Source organism: Dama dama, chromosome 20 (assembly GCF_033118175.1).
Source record: "Dama dama isolate Ldn47 chromosome 20, ASM3311817v1, whole genome shotgun sequence".
NCBI classification, from domain to species: domain Eukaryota; kingdom Metazoa; phylum Chordata; class Mammalia; order Artiodactyla; family Cervidae; genus Dama; species Dama dama.
Genome location: NC_083700.1, coordinates 45,578,173 through 45,599,249, shown reverse-complemented (window position 1 = coordinate 45,599,249; position 21,077 = coordinate 45,578,173). Strand labels below are relative to the sequence as shown.

The 21,077-nt window shown below is 34.6% G+C and overlaps 1 protein-coding gene across 1 annotated transcript in view; it reads right to left on the bottom strand.

The window, feature by feature from the left end:
- The window catches only part of DPYD (dihydropyrimidine dehydrogenase), an 886,622-nt gene that overhangs the window by 672,045 nt on the left and 193,500 nt on the right, over positions 1–21,077 (bottom strand). The window contains exon 4 of the mRNA XM_061121314.1: positions 4,835–4,922. Within this exon, the coding sequence (XP_060977297.1) occupies positions 4,835–4,922 (88 nt within the window). The remainder of the gene's footprint in view (positions 1–4,834; positions 4,923–21,077) is intronic.

The window sequence follows — 21,077 nt, the reverse complement described above, 5'->3', positions numbered from 1 at the left end:
GTCATCATTCAAAAAATAAAAGAAAGTATAGGTAGACTTGAAAAAAAATAAAAAGCTAACAGACTTTTTAAATGTAAAATATAACTCCGAGAAATGAAAGATAAAATTGTAACTCAAAACTCAGCAGACAATTTTAACAACAATTTGAAACTGGTGAAGAAGGTTTTAGTAAACTTGAAAGTAGAATTTAAGGAAATGATTTAAAATATAACCCTCAAAAAACAAAGAAATGAAAGTTCGAAAAATAAGTTGAGTCATAGACAATAAAATAAGAATATTTAACATATATCTAATGAGAACTCCATAAAATGAAGTAAAGACAATGAAATAGTCCCCCAAATGATGAAAGATATCAACCCACAGATTTAAGAGTCATAATGAAAATGAAGCAAAATAAATAAAAGAAATCCAGATTGATATAAATAACTGTAACACAGTTGAACACTAAAGGTTAAAAGATCTTTAAATCAGCCACCCTCCAAAGACATTATTCTCAAGTGAGCAATAACTAGGCTGCTGGTGACGTTCAAATAGCACGCATGACATAAGACACAAAAGTGATACTGCCTGAGAGGCGTAAAAAATAACTGCAAATCCTTTACTCTGTGCACAAAGTATTTTATGAGAGTTAAGAAATGTATGGACAGTTTCAGAAACAAAAAAAATTGGTCAACAGCATAGCCTTACCAAAAGAGATTTAAAGAACTGATATTTATTCTAAGCAAAAGTAAACTGCTTTCTCATGGAAAACTCAACAAGGGGGAAAAAAAACTGAAGAAAACTGCCAACAATTTGAGTAAAACTAATCCAAAACTGATTAATAAGTATACAATAATTAGCATACAATAATAAAGCATACAATTTTATTCATCAAGTTTTAAAAAGATAGTATTACTGTTAATTAGACAATGAAGAGCTAATTAGAATTGCAGTACCTTAGTCTATGCCACAAGACCTACTCAGATTGGGTCCTGGAATGACACAGACTCATAATATTTAGCTGTTGTAAAATTTAGAAAAAAATTACATATTTTATGTTATTTAAAAATTGACATCATGACTGTAAGGGGAACTGACACACAAGTTCAGAACTATTTATGTAAACCAAATGGCAGATTGAACTCTGAAGGATAATGACTTATTAGTTCTCTAGGAGCATCACAAAAAGTTTTTAAAAGCTGTGTTCCCTTGAACATCATCTTATGGCAGGTAGGTAAGTTTCTGTCAGTCTTCTTGGGATGGACAGAGGCGCTCCAAGTACCATCTGGCAGTAAGTGTGGGAACTAGCCTTGTGTATCAAAGGAAACCTGAAATCTCAATTTTCATATTTTGTTTTATATATCTAAAATATTCATTTTTTAACTTACTTATTAGTAAATTATGGACTTCCTAATACTTTTTTCATTTACTTACTTCTCTGTCATAAAAATGGGGGTACCTAATTGGCTTTACTTTATTGGCAATGGGGAGTCACAGAAGTTTTTTGAACAAGGGTACAATGTGATAAAAGCTATGATTTTAGAAAATTATTCTGAAAATGATCAATATTTTATTTGATAATGGTATAAACCACTTGGCCATTGAAACTGAAAAGCAAACCCTAAAGTAGAATGGACTAAATCTATTGATTGCACGTCTGCTTTGTAATATTTGTGCATGCATGTGCATATATACATACACACATATATCAAGAAAACATTTCTAAATAAAACTAGTGCCATCAATAATATTAATCAATAAATAATGCTGGTTAAATTGTGCTGCTCCTCTGATTTCTAGTTACTTTCAATAGGAATCTATGATAAGAGCCTTTTATGTGACACTGAGTCAGTTTTTTTCTAATGTATATTATTAAATGTATTTATTGGCTATAAAAGCCACTAAATCTATATAGATTCTGTAAAATCTATACAGATTGTATACAAAATGTATACAGATTCTGTAAAATATACAAGTCTGTGGCAAAGCCATTGCTTTACAACTTAATGTAAAATTTTGAAAGAGAAAATAAATATTTTTTATTAGAAAATAAAGCATTGTGTAACTAAGGAACATTTTTTTAAAGTCAGTTTTTCATTACATTTATAGATTGACCTTATGAATTCTTACATAAATTAGTGGGTTTTTTTTCTTTTTCAGAAGAAAACTATCAAAAAATATAACCCTATTTTCAGTTTGATGATCTGAAACGTGTACTTTCCATTGAGAGATACAATTGCAAAGAAGAACCTGAATGAAACAGAGAAAAACTGACCAACGAGGTACAATAGAATTGAGTGTACCTTTAGAAACTAGAGCTGTAATCCAGTTTGTAAAAAAATAAAGAATGGAAGTATTGGTCTAAACTCCACTGAATCACAGAAACCTAACACAATACAATATAAGTGACATGCTTTTCTCAAAAAGGCTCAAGGCTCATTGAGTCTGGCGATTCAATTACCCTCTCAACCTGGAAAGAACCCCCCTCCTGAGTTGAGGTCCACTGGTAGAACAATGTGGGACAGCCTACATCGTACACAGCTGGTAAATATCTTAAAAGCTGCAGGCTTTCAAGTACAAGAATCTCTTACCTTTTATGATTGCTACAATGATTCTTCAACAAAATATTACTTACAATAGAGTTCCTTAAATGTCTGGCATAAGATTACATTTTCAATTAAATATCTTCAAATATCTTATCTTCATATGGAAATTTATTTAAATAAATACCAAAGTGCAATGCTTCCTCAGGTAGTAAGAAATATGAACAAACTAATGAAACAACATTATCCTAAAACAGAGATGATTCTGATCTTACTTAGACATTATATAAGTTTTTCAAAGAATATCATTATTCCCATTTTGTCTTTTTTTCATATAAAATTTTGTAGAGCTTGAATGATTGTGCTATACACTAATTAGAATCACAAAATCACTACTAAATTACAGATTCTCTAGGGAAAATTTAGCTAGCATGGATCACAATTCTATTGCCTCATGCTTAAAGCCAGGAGTGCAACCTTAGGTATAATTTTAGCCAAAACTCTTTCTACTTCAAATTTTGGACATTTTATTTTATTCTTTTTCTCATGAGATTTCATATACATGCTTCACATAAATTATTTATTTTCATATATAAGTCAGAGATTCGGTGATGATGAATGTTGAAGATATTTCAGTTAATAAATGAGATCTCTTTTCAGATTATATCTTCTTAATTACAAAACAAATACAGAGCATTAGTGATTTTCTACTATGTATAGAATTAAGTCTCAAATATGGAGCGTATAATTCAAACATTTTCACAACTTAATATCAATCTAACTGCCTTGTCTCTTTCCCATCACTCTTCTTTATATAGTCAAGGCTCCATTCTAGCCACACTGAATTTACTATATTTCCCTACACATGCCATGTATAACCCACATTCTTGCTTTTTCATATGCTGAATAATCTTCATAAACTGAATGGTTTCAGCACTAATCACAGTGAATTATCCGTAGGTTTTTGTGTTGTATTATTTTTTTAATGTATCTGGATTTGCTCAGAGTTATAATTTCCAGAAGGCAAGGTCATAGCAGGGATCCTTTCTCACCCAGTATCTGTCACTGAGTTTGGTAGATAATAGATGCTCAATAAGTAATACCAGAAACAAAAAGAGAAATCACTTGTATAGTATTTACCATATTGAATGAATAGAAAAAATAATTACTCCACATCAACAAAATATTTGTTGAATAATTGCCATATCAGAGATTGTCACATGAAAATATTATTCAGTTCACACCACCATCATGTAAGACAGATGCTATCCTTCTTTCATAAATGAAAGTGAAGCGATAAGTCATTTTTCTTAGGTTCACAGGGGTTCAATGCAAAAATTCAACCTGGACTTCAAATCTGACCATGTAGATTAATCCCACGTCCTATATCTAAGTAATAACCTCTAATTCTTTTGAAATCTTAAAGCTATATAAATTTATAACTTTTCTCCTACAACATTTTAAAATCACTGACATACTGAGAAACAATCTTTATATGTAAAAAGGTACCAGGTAGTTGAGGAGCACTTACTGGATTTTAGCAGCATTTTAGCATATAAGTACTAACTCCTATGAAAAGAAGCAATCGCTGCATCCTTACAGGAAGATGCCTTCAGTCGTTGCTCAGTAGTTAAAGGATAGGATCCTTGACTAAGAGTTCATAATGCTTCTTTTGCAAACAAAAGATACTATTGATCAATTAATCAATCAACCACTCTCTTGTTTACTAAAATCTGGGCTTAGCCTTACATTAATTTTAAAAAACAACATAAAGATCAAAATTCCTTTTTTTCTACAAATGTCCATAAAAGTCTGTTTTCTATTTTTTAGTTGTTGTGGGGGTTTTGTTAAAACACTATCAGTCTCTATGAATTATTCTAAGTCTTAGACAACTTCCTTTGATTTGTTTCAGTGCCCTAGAGTTAATATTAAAGTACATTTTAAAACAAAGATATCAAACTTGAAATGTGTTTTGATAATCAATGACAGTCCCTATCTGTAAGCATTTAGCATGCTTAAGCTAGAATCAATCTATTCAGTGAATGCTTTGTATTAAAAAATGATTCAATTCACCACAAACTAATTTTTAAGATAACAAACAATGAAAATGGATTTCACAATAATCATTATCACAACTAGGAAGAGACTAATTAATAAAATGTGCCACATTCTCACATGCCTACAGAAATCATACTTTTAATACTTTAACCTAATTTACTAAGACAAGCTTTATGCTTTAATCATGGTAATAATAGAGAACAAGATCAAAGGCTGCTATTAATTTTCATTTGCAGAGCTAAATCCAAATTTACCTTGTTTGAGATACTTGTGATGAAAGATTTGATATCTAGATTTGTTGGACAGCTCTTCTGACAGGGGGCATCTGCACATTTCAGGCACCTAGGGAATAAAATAACTGAATTAAAGAAAATGTCAAGTAACATTCTATATATTCTCTACCCTAAACACATTCAGAGTTAGTGTCCAGTAATAACAAATAAAACTATATTATTTTTAGGAACAAAAATTATTTAAGCAATAAACAAACAGTACTTGTGTTTCACTTTTTGCACACTTCCTAAGGTGTATAATATAGTACCATTCAGGTAAATAGCTACCCTTTCTCATGGTGTTCCTCCTAGAGTTTAAGAATATCATACTTAAGATACATGATTCATCCATTTCCTAAATCAGTATTTTTTGGCTTTCTCATTGCACTGATAATGCTTAGAGAATAGAGTCTTTTTTTGTTGTTGCTGTTTGTTTGTTTAATTTATTTACATACTGCAGGATCTGAGTTCCCTGATCTGGGGTCTAACCTGTGTTCCCTACTGTGGGAGTGCATTGTCTTGACTACTGGACCACCAGGGAAGTCCTGAGAATAGAATCTTTTATGATAATAGTTTTGTATGTCTTTTAGACAGTAGTTATCTCACAAATGCAAAGAAAAAGATCTCCTTTCACCACTTGTAAATTCTTTACTTCCTCCATTTATCCCTTCCACTTATCCTCCCACCTCTCTTCCCTGACTCCTTCTTCCTCTCTGATCATCCCTCCCTTTCTCCAATTTTTTTTTTTTTCTTTAACATACACACTATATACACAGCAATTGGGCTTTGTAGTAGATACTGCAATGCATAGACCGGATCCCCTGCCTTCCAGGCTGAAACATTTATTCTCCCAGCTGCCGTGCCCTCGGGTGAAGAAAATAGGCTGAACCAAGGTCATGCCCCCTTCCCAGGGGCAGCGAGTTTCCAATCACAGGCCACTGACAGGAAGTAAAGACCCATTCTCCTTGCCCCTACTTGGGTAACTAGTCTTCAGGGATGCACTGCAGCCTTTACTGTGGCTATGTCTGTCCAATCTTGATTCCATCACTCTTCAATAGATGTATATCTTCTAATAAACTTTCCATATACTAATTTCATATCAGAGTTTGCTTCCTGGAGAAATGACCAGACACATGTTCAGACTTTAATGTGCCTAAGAACCACTTGGGAAGCCTGATAAAGGTCATAATTTCCACAGAGAAGTCCCTCTTGAGTTTGAGTTATTGGCCCTTGTTGTTTAGTCGCTCGGTTGTTTCTAACTCTTTGCAACCCCATAGACTGTAGCCTGCCAGGCTCCTGTGTCCACAGGGTTCTCTAAACAAGAATACTGGAGTGGGTTGCCATGTCTTTCTCCAGGGGATCTTCCTAGTTCAGAGACTGAACCCACGTCTCCTACATTGGCAGGCGAATTCTAGTTAATGTCCTGGGAATCTGCATTTTGCTGCCACTCCCCCACTCCCAATGACTGCCCTTTATGGTGATTCTGGTAAACATGATTGGAGCCACACAGAGAGAATCACAATTCTATAATTACTACTTTAGGACTGAAACCATTGGCTAGAATGGTCTTTAATTTCTACATTCTTATACTTTTTGTGTATTCATTTGATGAATATTTAATGAACCCTTGTTACATGTTAGAACCTGGGATATTAGGTTATAAAAATGATGAAAAGGACAACCATGGCCCTGCTCCCATGGACCCTGCAGTTTGGAGGAAGTTCACACATATAAAAGACACTTGTAGTGTCATTGTGGTCAGTGTGAATCTGGGTAGAAACAGCAAGCTAATAGAGCATATAAGAGGAACAGCAGTCCAGGAGGGAGAGAGTCAGGCAAAGCTTATTGGGAGAAATAATGCATAAAGGGATGCTTGAAGAATGACAGGGCGTTAGACAAGTGAAGGAGGGTGGGATTTAGAGCAGAAGATCACTCGAGAAAATGACCAAAACATTAAAAACAGTATGTGCCAAGGACTAGAGAGAAAAGAACATGACATGGTAGGTAGACTAATGGAATCTGGTCTGGCATAAAGTGAGAGTGAGAATAGAGAGGAATTAGGCTGGCGACCTAAAATTTAAGATATATCATTTTCACATTTGTCAGAAGACGAGGATTCTCTGAGAATTTCACTCAGAATGAGTCCCACATTGCTCAGTGACAAAGGTGACGAGCAAGCTCATTTTCTATCCACTTCCATGTGTAAAGACATTGGTTCATTTCCTTTGAGAAAACAATACCAGTCTCCTTGTCATTCTTTGTCAATCAGAGAGTCCTCTTCATTGTCTGGACCAATTTCTCAGTACCTAATTAATATCTTGTTTTTAAATCTGATCTCTTTTCTCTGGTTTGTGCCCTTAGCCTTCTCTCTAAATTAAATTTTACACAATGAGGACCGAAGCCTTTTCATAATCAATTGTCCTCTCTGAAATGCAGTCATTAAACCTCTCCCCTATCATTTCTCTAAATGCCATTGTTAGATTCACAGCTATCATTGAGTTGAATTCCTATCTTCTAATACTTAAGATTTTTTTCCCCTAAGACATTGTCACTGAGTTTAAAAAGAATTTGATCAGTAGCACAACAATCCAAAAATATAATATGAAATATATGAAATATAACATATAGGTGATACCTATATGTGTTAACTTCACATGGATAAACATGTTGTACATTAATAGTGTTTGAAAGGATTTCCTATTATGAGGTAAAATAAAGTAGCTAAAATAAAAAGCTATAAAATAATATGCAATAAAAAATATCTTCTGACTTGTAAAAGTCATTTTGACAGTTTTTTAAACATCTGCAATTCCACAAGAACAAAGCAACAGAAATACTTATGATAGATAAAGATATAGACAGACAGACAGACAGACAGACAGACAGATAGAGGGTTCTGGCTATCCCTATTAAGGCACAAGTTTTGGGCTTTTCTTTTTTCTAACACCCAACTTAAATATAAGGCAATTAAGAAATAAAGTTATAATGTCAGCAGGTATGAATGAGCCAAATTAATACAAGGTGTATATTTTTCAGCTCTTCCAGAGAAATCTTAAATTCAACATAAACAGATTCACTTAACAGCACTGACAACGTAAGGATTTTTAGTTGTGGTTATTAAGCCTCTTTACCAAATAACTCTCCTTTTATTATTGAGCTAGTTCACAAATAACAGCTGTTGGAAATGTCAGATGTTAATGAGGCAGGGCAACGCAAACCTGAATTGTAGCATTCTTTTTTTTCTTTGGTGCCATGAATATGCCAGAATGGGCAGACTCTGATAATAATACCATCTTGCAATTCTCTAAGCGCTCTGCAGACGAAAGTGCACCAGGCTGCCATTAATCCCACTTATCACTCTGACAGCTCAGTAATTACACCACTGCTATAGCCAGGTAGTCCTAATAAAACATCAGCCACTGCAGGGGAATGCATACTGGTGAGATGCTTTATTACACTTGGGGGGGTTGGTCATCAAGTGACATTAGTGTTGACCTATTTTTCTATTTGACAATAAATTATCCTTTGACCAAACCATAATAGATATTACAGAGTGCATTTACTGTACCAAATCAGAAAGGTACTGCATCGCACTGATGTAGGCAAATGGTGTAAATAAAATAGTAGAAATGCATGTCAGAATGGTATTACCTAAATTGCTTTAAATGATTGATACCATGAAAAACCACAGACACAGTACTTAGGGGAATATGTCAACAATTATTGTAAACCACAGTTCTACATAAATTTTTCGTTAGAAGTTAACATTTAAATTACGCTTGTTTTTATCTTCAGTCATTTAATTCCCCTTTTATGTTTCAAAGTTATCCATTTATAGTGCAGTTTATTTTGAAATGCATTGTAAGAGGCAAAATTTAATTCAGATAAACATTCATGTAATATTTTTAATCCCCAAATAATTACATTTACAAGGAGTATATTAAGTTATTTTAAAACAATAAAACATCTTAGATTTTTTCCTAGTGATGAACTTCTTCCATTTTCATATTTAATAGAGAACATGACAATAGATTTCATTAAAAAGCAAAATATAGAATCTCTAATAATGTTAATCCTTCATGATTCAACATCACCATAAAAAATGTATGAAGAATTTAGTGCCACTATTTAAGGGACAAAAACTATTAAAGATATATTTATCCAGTATCTTTCTCTAGGGAAAGAGAGCTGTGATTCCTTTCCCCAAATATCAATGAGGCTGGAGAGTTTTATTCTATATTATGATACCAAAAACCAAAAAATTACAGTGAGTAACAGAAGCAGCAGCATTTCATCCTTCACACATTTAAGAACAGACACCTGCTTCTTTTATTGTTAAGCATCCATAACAGTTGGAATAGTAACCTAGGCTTATTAAAGAATTTTCTAATCTTTGAGTCTAAATAATTTCTTTGCCAGTAAAAAAAAAATCACACAAATATATTTGACAGATTTTAAGCCTCACATTGCACTGTTTTTGGGTTTTATTTGCTATACATTGGCTCAATCAAGCCAGCATTGCTTCATCAGATTATGTATAATCCATATTAATGGATATATAATCTAACAAGGAAGTTAGTATTTACATTAAAAATTATTTTAACATTGATGTTGGTTTTCCTAAGATCTTTGATGTTCAGCAGCTTTATCTGGAAGGTCTAACTAATTCAAATGCAGCAATGGGTACACAATGTAATTTCTCTACCCTGTAATACCAGTGTAGGCAAATCTACAGTCTAATATCCTTCCCTAGCTTCACAATAATTTCTACTGAAACCAGGCAGAATGGAGTATCAGATTGAATGGAAGGAGTATGAATCAAGAAATGAAGGTTAAAAGTGTCATAACTATGTCTGAGTTTCACAGCTTGTATCACTGGTACCCAGTGATACATCTGGCACCCAGATATGGTCATAATAAAAGGACCCCAAAAAGGACAGTTGGCATCTTTAAAACATGACATCAACCCAATGTTATGATACATCGAACACTCAAGGGCCATTCTCAGCTCAAAGTAATTCTTTCTGCTTTCTCAATATTTCATTAACAGCCATTCTTATACTTCTCTGTTTCTCTGATTACACAACAAGTTCTTATTAACACATGCATATTTGAAACTAACTTTTAATACCCCTAATATGCTTCCCAGGTGGCGCTAGTGGTAAAGAAGCCACCTGCCAATGCAGGAGATGTAAGAGATAGGCTCAATTCCTGAGTTAGGAAGATTCCCTGGAGGAGGATATGGCAACCCACCCCAGGACTCTTGCCTGGGAAATCCCATGGACAGATGAAGCTGGAGGGCTATAGTCCATAGGGTCACAAAGAGTTAGACAAAAGTGAAGCAACTTAGCAATCAGCAATATGCATCTTGGCCCAGTTTCTACACTCCACTGGTTTGGAAAGCTATGGCAAAAATATTTACAGTAACTGAAATTTTCATCCTATGCACCATTCTGCCTTTTTAACCACCCCATTGGTGTTCATGATTTAAGGCTTTTAATATTGTATAGGTTAACGACAAAAATATCTTTAAGTAAAGCTATTTATCCACTAGAAATTTCCATTCACATGTGGATGTTTCAAGACAGTTCAAAAGAAGCAAAATTTAGAATAGTACACAATTCACACAATTGATGCTCAAAACATTTTGTTGGATGATCATGAATATAGAAATATAATATAGATACAAACTTTTCTATAATCTTTCTATAGTCTGACACAGAAGATTATTGGTTTTCTAATACTAATGGCTTAAAAACAGTATGTTTTACATTTTATGCATAATTTGAATTACATGAAGGAACTTAAAATTAAAAAAATAATATTCATTTTTAATCTTCATATGTAACAGATTCTTAAATATTAATAAGACTACTTTTATTTCTGCTTCATAGATGAAAATACTGAGGTTCCAGAAATCTCCCAGAGGCATAATGATATAAGTGGCTAAGGCAGTTGAAGGAAATACTAGAACATATTTACCATCTTATACTCAGGATTAGTCCATTCATGTATGAAGGCAGGTTAAAATTTTAAAAGGTGATGTTTTACTGACCTTATCCTTTGGCATTATCAGTGCCTTTTTGCCACAGTAATTTGAAGACTGAGAAAAAAGGCAATTAAGAAGTCTTACCTAGAGAAAGCTATAGTATCCTCTTTCCTGGAGTCCAATTTTAGTTTAAGGGAAAAAAAAAAAAAAAGCAGAAGGTAGTCTTAACCATCTCCTCAAGAGACTTCTCAAGTCAAGATGAAAACCTTAGAGTTTTATGATATTACACAATTTTGAAGGCTAATTCTATTACAACATTAAACAGCTTTGATACAGACATATCTACTGGAAATGTAGTTTTCTAAAAATCTTCGTATGCTACAAAAACCTCAACAGCATAAGAAGCCATTAATTTGCACGCATCTTATCCTGCAAGCAAATAAGACACTTCCGTAAGAACTTAGTACATAGTACCACCTGGAAAATTTTAAACACATTGTTGTATTTTACTACACAAAGAGATCATCATCATGAGTATCTTAGAATATTGTTCTTAAACTTAGATTTTTCTCTTTCTTACATGAGCAAAACAGACTTTAACTTTCTGTTTTTGCTGTACAGAAGTGGAATAAGAAGAATGTGGTGGAATCGATGTACATTATAAGCTACAGGAAAAGTCACTATAAGAAAATAAACACACATCATGCATATACACATAAGACAGCACTAATTAGGTAGGAAAAGAGAACTAAGCATCATTAAAGGAAGTGGAGTCAGTCCTTAAAGTTTTCAGAATCTACTGGGGTTTAAAGGCACTAGAGATTGAAGTACTAAATAACAAGCCAAGATTTAAATACCAATACCAAAATCTAAAGGTATGGCAGGAGTGGTAAAGAACCTGCCTGCCAATGAAGGAGGTAAAAGAGATGCAGGTTTGCTCCCTGGGTTGGGAAGATGCCCTGCAGGTGGGCATGGCAACCCACTCCAATACTCTCACCTGGAGAATCACATGGACAGATGAACCTAGAGGGTTACAGTCCATAGGGTCACAAACAGTTGGATATAACCGAACTGACTTACCATACACACCCCAAAATCTAAAGAAATTATGTTTATTTGCCAAATGCAGGTTACAGTAGTGAAGGAACAATGACCCTCTCTCTAATTTCCCTCTGCTACAAAGTTATTCAGAGTACAATGACATAACTCACAAACTGAATTGTTGAAATGGAATAAAGGAGGCTATTATATGACAACTATCAGAAGTGATATTACGCATTCACAAGTTTTTAAAAATAGGTCAGTAACACAAAAGCACTTAAGTCAACGAATAGAGAACGAAACAGAGTATTTATTAAATGTTTCTCTGCCCAGGGGATATCTAGGCCCTAAAATCTATGATATAATTTGATCCTTGCCACTTGCACCTATAATAGATGTATACTTTGATCAAAAAACCAGAGAATACTACAGATAAAAGTGCTTCTTGATGTCCTGGAGGGCTGGTGTCCTTGGCAAAACCCTCTTGGAAACCATTCTTTATTCAACTTAAAGATGGTAGGGATTGAGAGTATTCAAAGTGATTGAAGAAGATGGCGAGATTCAAGAAGAAGATAGAGAGCTTCCTCCACCTTGCAGTAATGAGATAATGATAAGTCATGTACCTGGATACGGTTCAGTTCAGTTCAGTTGCTCAGTCGTGTCCAACTCTTTGCAAACCCATGGACTGCAGCATGCCAGGCCTCCCTGTCCATCACCAACTCTCAGAGTTTACCCAAACTCATGTCCATTGAGTCGGTGATGCCATCCAACCATCTCATCCTCTGTTATCCCCTTCTCCTCCTACCCTCAATCTTTCCCAGCATCGGGGTCTTTTCAAATGAGTCAGTTCTTCGCATCAGGTGGCCACAGTATTGGAGTTTCAGCTTCAACATCAGTCCTTCCAATGAATACCCAGGACTGATCTCCTTGAGAATGGACTGGTTGGATCTCTTTGCAATTCAAGGGATTCTCAAGAGTCTTCTCCAACACCACAGTTCAAAAGCATCAATTCTTCAGTGCTCAGTTTTCCTTATAGTTCAACTCTTACATCCATACATGACTACTGGAAAAACCATAGCCTTGACTAGATGGACCTTTGTTGACAAGGTAATGTCTCTGCTTTTCAATATGCTTTTCAATATGCTTCAATATTTATAACTTTCCTTCCAAGGAGTAAGCGTCTTTTAATTTCTTGGATGCAATCACTATCTGCAGTGATTTTGGAGCCCAGAAAAATAAAGTCAGCCACTGTTTCCACTGTTTCCCCATCTATTTGCCATGAAGTGATGGGACCAGATGACATGATCTTAGTTTTCTGAATGTTGAGCTTTAAGCCTACTTTTTCACTCTCCTCTTTCACTTTCATCAAGAGGCTCTTTAGTTCTACTTCACTTTCTGCCATAAGGGTGGTGTCATCTGCATATTTGAGGTTATTATTTCTCCCAGCAATCTTGATTCCAGCTTGTGCTTCTTCCAGCCCAGCGTTTCTCATGATGTACTCTGCATATAAGTTAAATAAGCAGGGTGACAATATACAGCCTTGATGTATTCCTTTTCCTATTTGGAACCAGTCTGTTGTTCATGTCCAGTTCTAACTGTTGTTTCCTGACCTGCATACAGGTTTCTCAAGTGGCAGGTCAGGTGGTCTGGGTTACTTTATTTATATGAAATATAGCCAGCACAAACAAGTCAGATAATACAAAGCATATATGTATGACACATAGTGTGTGTGCATACACCTAGACTTACATGTACACAAATATTAATTACTAAGTGATCAGATCTGCTTGTTTGTACAAAGCCTTTAAATTATTAACCCAGAAAGCACAGCATAGAGATTAAGAGAACATGTTTTGGGTTTTGATGTCCACATTTAATTCTTGACTTAGCTTTACTGGTGTTAAGACGTTAGGCAAATGACCTAACCTCTCTGAGGATCCGTTTTCTCATATGCAAATGGAGATAATAATTTATACTTCAGAGGTTTGTTGTGAGAATGTTAAAATATTATACACTTACACCAAATAGTATGTACTCCTTTAGCTATTTAACAGTCATTCTCAATAATTCTCAAAATTCTCTGAAAATTTATGTATTGCTTTCTCTCCTTTAATGTGAAAGGGGTCAGTGAAGAATCATAGTATGTTTTATAGTTATTTACATATATTAAACATATATATTTAAACATATATTTAAATATATTAAAGTGGATTTCTGACCAACATGAACATATGCTTTAAATCTTCATATTCTCCTTATGAGATTTCAAAAGAAGCAAACAGTATTTACATTTCAGGAAAATCAGAGAGCCTTCTCAAACAGATACTTATGATGGAGACTGCAGAATAAGTAGGATTTTACCATGGACCAATGAGTCTACCAGAGCTTAATACTGAGACCAAGTTTCAGATGCATATGTGGTTCTCCATATTCCACATAGCAGCTACTATACAAGGTGCATTTTACCTGTCCAGTAATATGGCAGGAATGAATGAGAGGAATGAGGGGATGGAATGAGGGGAAAAGAACATCTACTGCCTAATATCATTCATTAAAAAAAAAAACAGACTATGGGTTCAACCAGGGCAGAGAGAATAACCCATCATTAGTTCTCCGTATCTATGCTTAAAGCTGGCACATGTACAGTTGCTCACAGATGCTTATGGAAAATTCCTGTTACTGCATTTCTTCAGGGATCAAACTGCTAAAATGCACGTCAATCTCATCAGCGATCCAGTGTTATTTATACAGAATCCTTTCCTCTTGAGGCTTCTTGTTGTTTCTTTATGCTAATAGTATGAGGCAAACATATTCTCCTCCCCAAAATAAGTTAAATTAAAGATGATAGGTTGGGCAATTCAATATACTGTGAGGTTTGAGCTTTTGAACAATGGATATACCCTAACTAAAAGTGTAACTGATCCTTGTATGAATGTATACTTGAGAAAGTAATGAAAGCAATGAGTAAATATGAGAATCTTTGTGAAAGAGGCTTTCCTTTCTTGCTGAACCACATATTACCTGTCAGTACTTCTGTATTTATCAATGCCTGTATAAGGCATATTTCTCCCTTTCCCTTTTCCATTGCTACCACCTGAAGAGATGGTGACAGAGTATTTCTTACCCTCCAGGGTAGAGTAGCAATTTGCCCTAACAAAATATGCTACCTATGAACAAATAAAACATTTCCTTAGATATCTGTTTACAATTAAGAAAATATATATGATTTATTTACCATTTAAATTTGAATAAGGTGATGGACAGGGAAGCCTGGCATGCTGCAGTCCATGGGGTCGCAAAGAGTCAGACATGACTGAGCAACTGAACTGAACTGAACTGATTGAATATACATGCGATCACATACACTCATAATAAAGATCAATCACATGCTTAGTCTGGAGGAGGAAATGGCAACCCGCTCCAGTATTCTTGCCTGGAAAATACCATGAATGGAGGAGTCTGACAGGCTGTGGTCCATGGGTCGCAAGGAGTAGAACATGATTGAGCAACTAACAACAACAACAACACCTTTAGTTAAGCATGTAGTCATTTTGAAAAATCCAAGATCTGCAACACATCTACAGTCTAACGTGCTATTATTAATTTAACTACAACAAGCCATATGTAATTATTTTTCAAACCAGCATATTGTTGCTGAGCACAGCTGTGGTTCCCCTCACATTCTAGACAGCTGTTACATGATGCTCAATACACTTTTGATCCTTTACAGACCTTAAAGAGAACAGGGTGACCGTACTGACAGTTTTTATTATAGCTTTCCTGCTACTCAATAATCTTACTTCACCTGGACTATTTCCCCAGTAGTGTTATAAACTCTTTGATTTATATTGAGAATCCTTCCAGGCTTCTTAGAAAGAAGACATTCTTTTTCGTAACATATCCATATGATGTGCAAATTATATTTTCAAACTTTGAAACACCTGTTATATGTTTATCTTAATGTCCATGAAGCCCCCTTAGGAAGGCCAACCAAAAAGAGTAATTTATATTAGTCATAGATGTTTTTAAAGCAAAATTTTCAGCAAATTTCAAAACTAAAAAAGCTTTATAATTTATGAATTTGCAGGTAATTTCAGGAAAAATATAAGAATAATAGTAATGTTGTCAGATTTTTATCTGATTTCTAATAAACATGTAAAAGAGAAACAAAGTCAAACAGAATAATCTATAAATAAGATACAATTCCCAGATATGTGGGATATATTGATTATGAAAAAAGAACATTTGTGTAAATATGTATGGAAGATACTGATTTAAAAATATACTGGACTTACTTCATGTAAAAGAGAATTTTGTCCAGTTTTTTGTCTTTGTAAGTGCAACAGTTATTGCAATACTTGAGGTGATGAAAGAACAAATATGGAGAGCAATCACCATCCTTGAATTTTCCTCCTATTGGTACTAGTATTCAGTTTCATTGCAGAGCCCATAAAAATTTGTCTAAAAGCTTCACTTTATAAAAATAATGTCACTTCTCCTTATTTAAAAGTAAAAGCTTTAAAACATACTTAAAATTTAAATACTCATTCCTTTTACATAGTTAAATCTATGTTGATTACCCTAAGTAAAAGAAAACCGCATTCAGCACAAAAAAATTTTAAGTAAAAGAAAACTGCATTCAGCACAAAAAAAATTTAAGTATTACACACAATCCTGCTGATCTTTTTAAAACCCATAACTGATTATGACATGCTCTTGCTTAAAAGGAGAACTGGCATTGAGTACAGTGGCCTTTGAACTTGGCCCCGGCCGACTGCATTCCTCCAGCTCCAGCTGCAACAACTGACCGACTCTAGACCTCTGTATTTCTGTGACCAGGTCATCACTTGTCAACCTCTGTGTATTCCAACACTATCTTCCCTTGCCTAAAGAGGGGCAGAATTCATCTCCAATGTCTCTCATAGAGCCCCCTGGTTCTTACCATTTTCATCTGCCAGAGCACCCTGTGGATTCCTTTATGAAAGTAATGATCACACTGGACACTAACAGTGATTTTCTGGCCTCTCTGAATCCTTCTCTACTGAGAAAATGGTAGGGTTCCTTGTCTTTGTTGTAGGTCTGCTTGGAAATAAATTAATTTTAAATTGGCTGAAAAAGGCAACCAGAATTTTGGAAATGTACCAGTCATTTTTTTTAATGATGGGAAAATAATTTTAGTAACTTCCTTTCAAACTTATGTAAATAATATATGTTTACAGTAAAAGATATTTATATTTGTTTTAGTTTATCTAGTAAATACGTAGGAGTTGCTATATGTCAGTTATAGCCTATGTGTTTTATAAATACTAACCCATTTAATTTTCATAACCACTCAGTGAGGTAGACATAAATATTAATTCACTATGGCTTTATGAGAATCTGATGTGGTAGAAACTTTTTATTCTCATTTTAAAGATAACAAGGCACAAAATTTTTTTCTCTGATTTAGGTGTGAAATATTTTATTGTCTATTTCTGTGATCCTGGTGATCATTAAGCTAACAGACATAAAAGGAATGAAACTGGGTCATTTGTAGAGATGTGGATGAACCAAGAGTCTCTCTACAGAGTGAAGTAAATCATAAAGAGAAAAACAAATATCACATATTCATGCATACATATGGAATCTAGAAAAATGGCACAGAGGAACCGATGTGCAGAGCAGGAATAGACACACAGACTTAGAGAATGGACATATGGACATGGAATGGGGATGGGGAACTGTGATGAATTGGGAGATTGGGACTGACATATATACCCTTCCATGTGTAAGACAGACAGCCAGTGGGAACCTGATATACAGCACGGGGAGCTCAGCTCCATGCTGTGTGGTGACCTAGAAGGGTGAGATGGGGGTGGGGAGGCCCAAGAGAGAGAGGATATATGTATACATGTAGCTGATTCACTTCATTGTACAGCAGAAACTAACATAATATTATAAGGCAACTATACCCCAATTTTAAACAAAGTTAAGAGACATTTCTCAAAGGCCTGTGATTCCCAATTTTCTCTTCTAAAATCATAATAGTGTATGGTGAAGTCAGGGCTTGCCTCCAGGTTGTGGACTGGAAAGCCAGATTGAGGACTCTTATCCAGGTCTGATGTTCTCCAAAGTCAAGACTGTGGGTATCATAATTTCATTTCTGCAGTAGTTTCCATAGTGATAGTCACAGTGAGAATTTGAGAAAGTTTCTGATACAATATAAAAAACCATATATGTTGTAGACCTTCTTATGCAATATATGCCATACATGGCTGGTTGCAAATGCAATTTAACAAAACTCTTTATCTGCTTTAAACATACCCAGCAATAATACTTACAGATCATGTAATCCTTTACAAAGCATTTTTTATACTAAATTACCTACAGAGAGCACTAAGATTAATCTTATCAATAAAAATACCAGATAGACAAAGGAAAACAATTAGAAACAACCTAAAGATATCACTAACATGAGTCAAAATAGATAAAATGTATTCAACATCTATAATCATTACCAGTCTAAAATAATTCTGTCACTAAATAGCATTTGCAACATTATATATTAGATAAAGAGACTCCAGGTAAGATCAAAATTGCTCGATTAAAGATGTTGTTCAAAAAAACAAACAAACAAAAAAAAAGATGTTGTCCAGTCCACCATTACTTACAACTAGGTTTTGTATAGAGTGACTTAGACACTATTTCAGTCCTTGGGAGTTTAATGTCTAAGAGTCAATGATGACATCTCACATGAAGAATAAGGAGAAATTTCAGGAAATTAATGAATATGAGAGAAAAACAGATAAGAATATAAATGTTTAATCTTCTTAATTTAATTCATATCTTAAGGTGGACCAGGGTTTCAGGCAATAGCACTGCCTGGAAATGAACTAATGTGATGATAGTCTGATCATTATTAGAATATTTTGAAAAAAATTAGCCTAGAAGCCAAAGGATACAATGTTCAGATATAATATCTTGAACACGGTCATCAAAATTAGCTGCCTACAGCATATTATTTAAACTTTAAAATCAGGAAAATAAAAAACTAAAGACAAATCATATAAATTTTTGTAAACACAGAAAATTCCATTGACTACACTTCTAATCAAATTCCTTACGATACAGTGAAAGTAACAAATAGATTCAAGGGATTAACTCTAACAGAGTGCCTGAAGAACTACGGACAGAGGTTTCTGACAGTGTACAGGAGGACCATCCCCAAGAAACAGAAATGCAAAAAGTCAAAATGGTTGTCTGAGGAGGAATTACAAATAGGTGAGAAAAGAAGAGACATTAAAGGCAAACCCAGGAATGCAAGGATTCTTTAATATCTGCAAATCAATCAATGTAATACACCACATTAACAAATTGAAAGATAAAAACCATATGATTATCTCAATAGATGCAGAGAAAGCCTTTGACAAAATTCAACACTCATTTATGATTAAAACTCTCCAAAAAGCAGGAATAGAAGGAACATACCTCAACATAATAAAAGCTATATATGACAAACCCACAGCAAGCATCACCCTCAATGGTGAAAAATTGAAAGCATTTCCCCTGAAATCAGGAACAAGACAAGGGTGCCCACTCTCACCACTACTATTCAACATAGTGTTGGAAGTTTTGGCCACAGCAATCAGAGCAGAAAAAGAAGTAAAAGGAATCCAGATAAGAAAAGAAGAAGTGAAACTCTCACTGTTTGCAGATGACATGATCCTCTACATAGAAAACCCTAAAGACTCTACCAGAAAATTACTAGAGCTAATCAATGAATATAGTAAAGTTGCAGAATATAAAATTAACACACAGAAATCCCTTGCATTCCTATATACTAACAATGAAAAAACAGACAGAGAAATTAAGGAAACAATACCATTCACCATTGCAACAAAAAGAATAAAATACTTAGGAGTATATCTACCTAAAGAAACAAAAGACCTATACATAGAAAACTATAAAACACTGAGGAAAGAAATCAAAGAGGACACAAACAGATGGAGAAACATACCGTGTTCATGGATTGGAAGAATCAATATTGTCAAAATGGCTATTCTACCCAAAGCAATCTATAGATTCAATGCAATTCCTATCAAGCTACCAACGGTATTTTTCACAGAACTAGACCAAATAATTTCACAATTTGTATGGAAATACAAAAAACCTCGAATAGCCAAAGTAATCTTGAGAAAGAAGAATGGAACTGGAGGAATCAACCTGCCTGACTTCAGACTCTACTACAAAGCCACAGTCATCAAGACAGTATGGCACTGGCACAAAGACAGAAATATAGATCAATGGAACGGAATAGAAAGCCCAGAGATAAATCCACGAACCTATGGACATCTTATCTTTGACAAAGGAGGCAAGGATATACAATGGAAAAAAGACAACCTCTTTAACAAGTGGTGCTGGGAAAACTGGTCAACCACTTGTAAAAGAATGAAACTAGAACACTTTCTAACACCATACACAAAAATAAACTCAAAATGGATTAAAGATCTAAATGTAAGACCAGAAACTATAAAACTCCTAGAAGAGAACATAGGCAAAACACTCTCCGACATAAATCACAGCAAGATCCTCTATGACCCACCTCCCAGAATATTGGAAATAAAAGCAAAACTAAACAAATGGGACCTAATGAAACTTAAAAGCTTTTGCACTACAAAGGAAACTATAAGTAAGGTGAAAAGACAGCCCTCAGATTGGGAGAAAATAATAGCAAATGAAGAAACAGACAAAGGATTAATCTCAAAAATATACAAGCAACTCCTGAAGCTCAATTCCAGAAAAATAAATGACCCAATCAAAAAATGGGCCAAAGAACTAAACAGACATTTCTCCAAAGAAGACATACAGATGGCTAACAAACACATGAAAAGATGCTCAACATCACTCATTATTAGAGAAATGCAAATCAAAACCACAATGAGGTACCATTACACGCCAGTCAGGATGGCTGCTATCCAAAAGTCTACAAGCAATAAATGCTGGAGAGGGTGTGGAGAAAAGGGAACCCTCTTACACTGTTGGTGGGAATGCAAACTAGTACAGCCGCTATGGAAAACAGTGTGGAGATTTCTTAAAAAACTGGAAATAGAACTGCCATATGACCCAGCAATCCCACTTCTGGGCATACACACTGAGGAAACCAGATCTGAAAGAGACACGTGCACCCCAATGTTCATCACAGCACTGTTTATAATA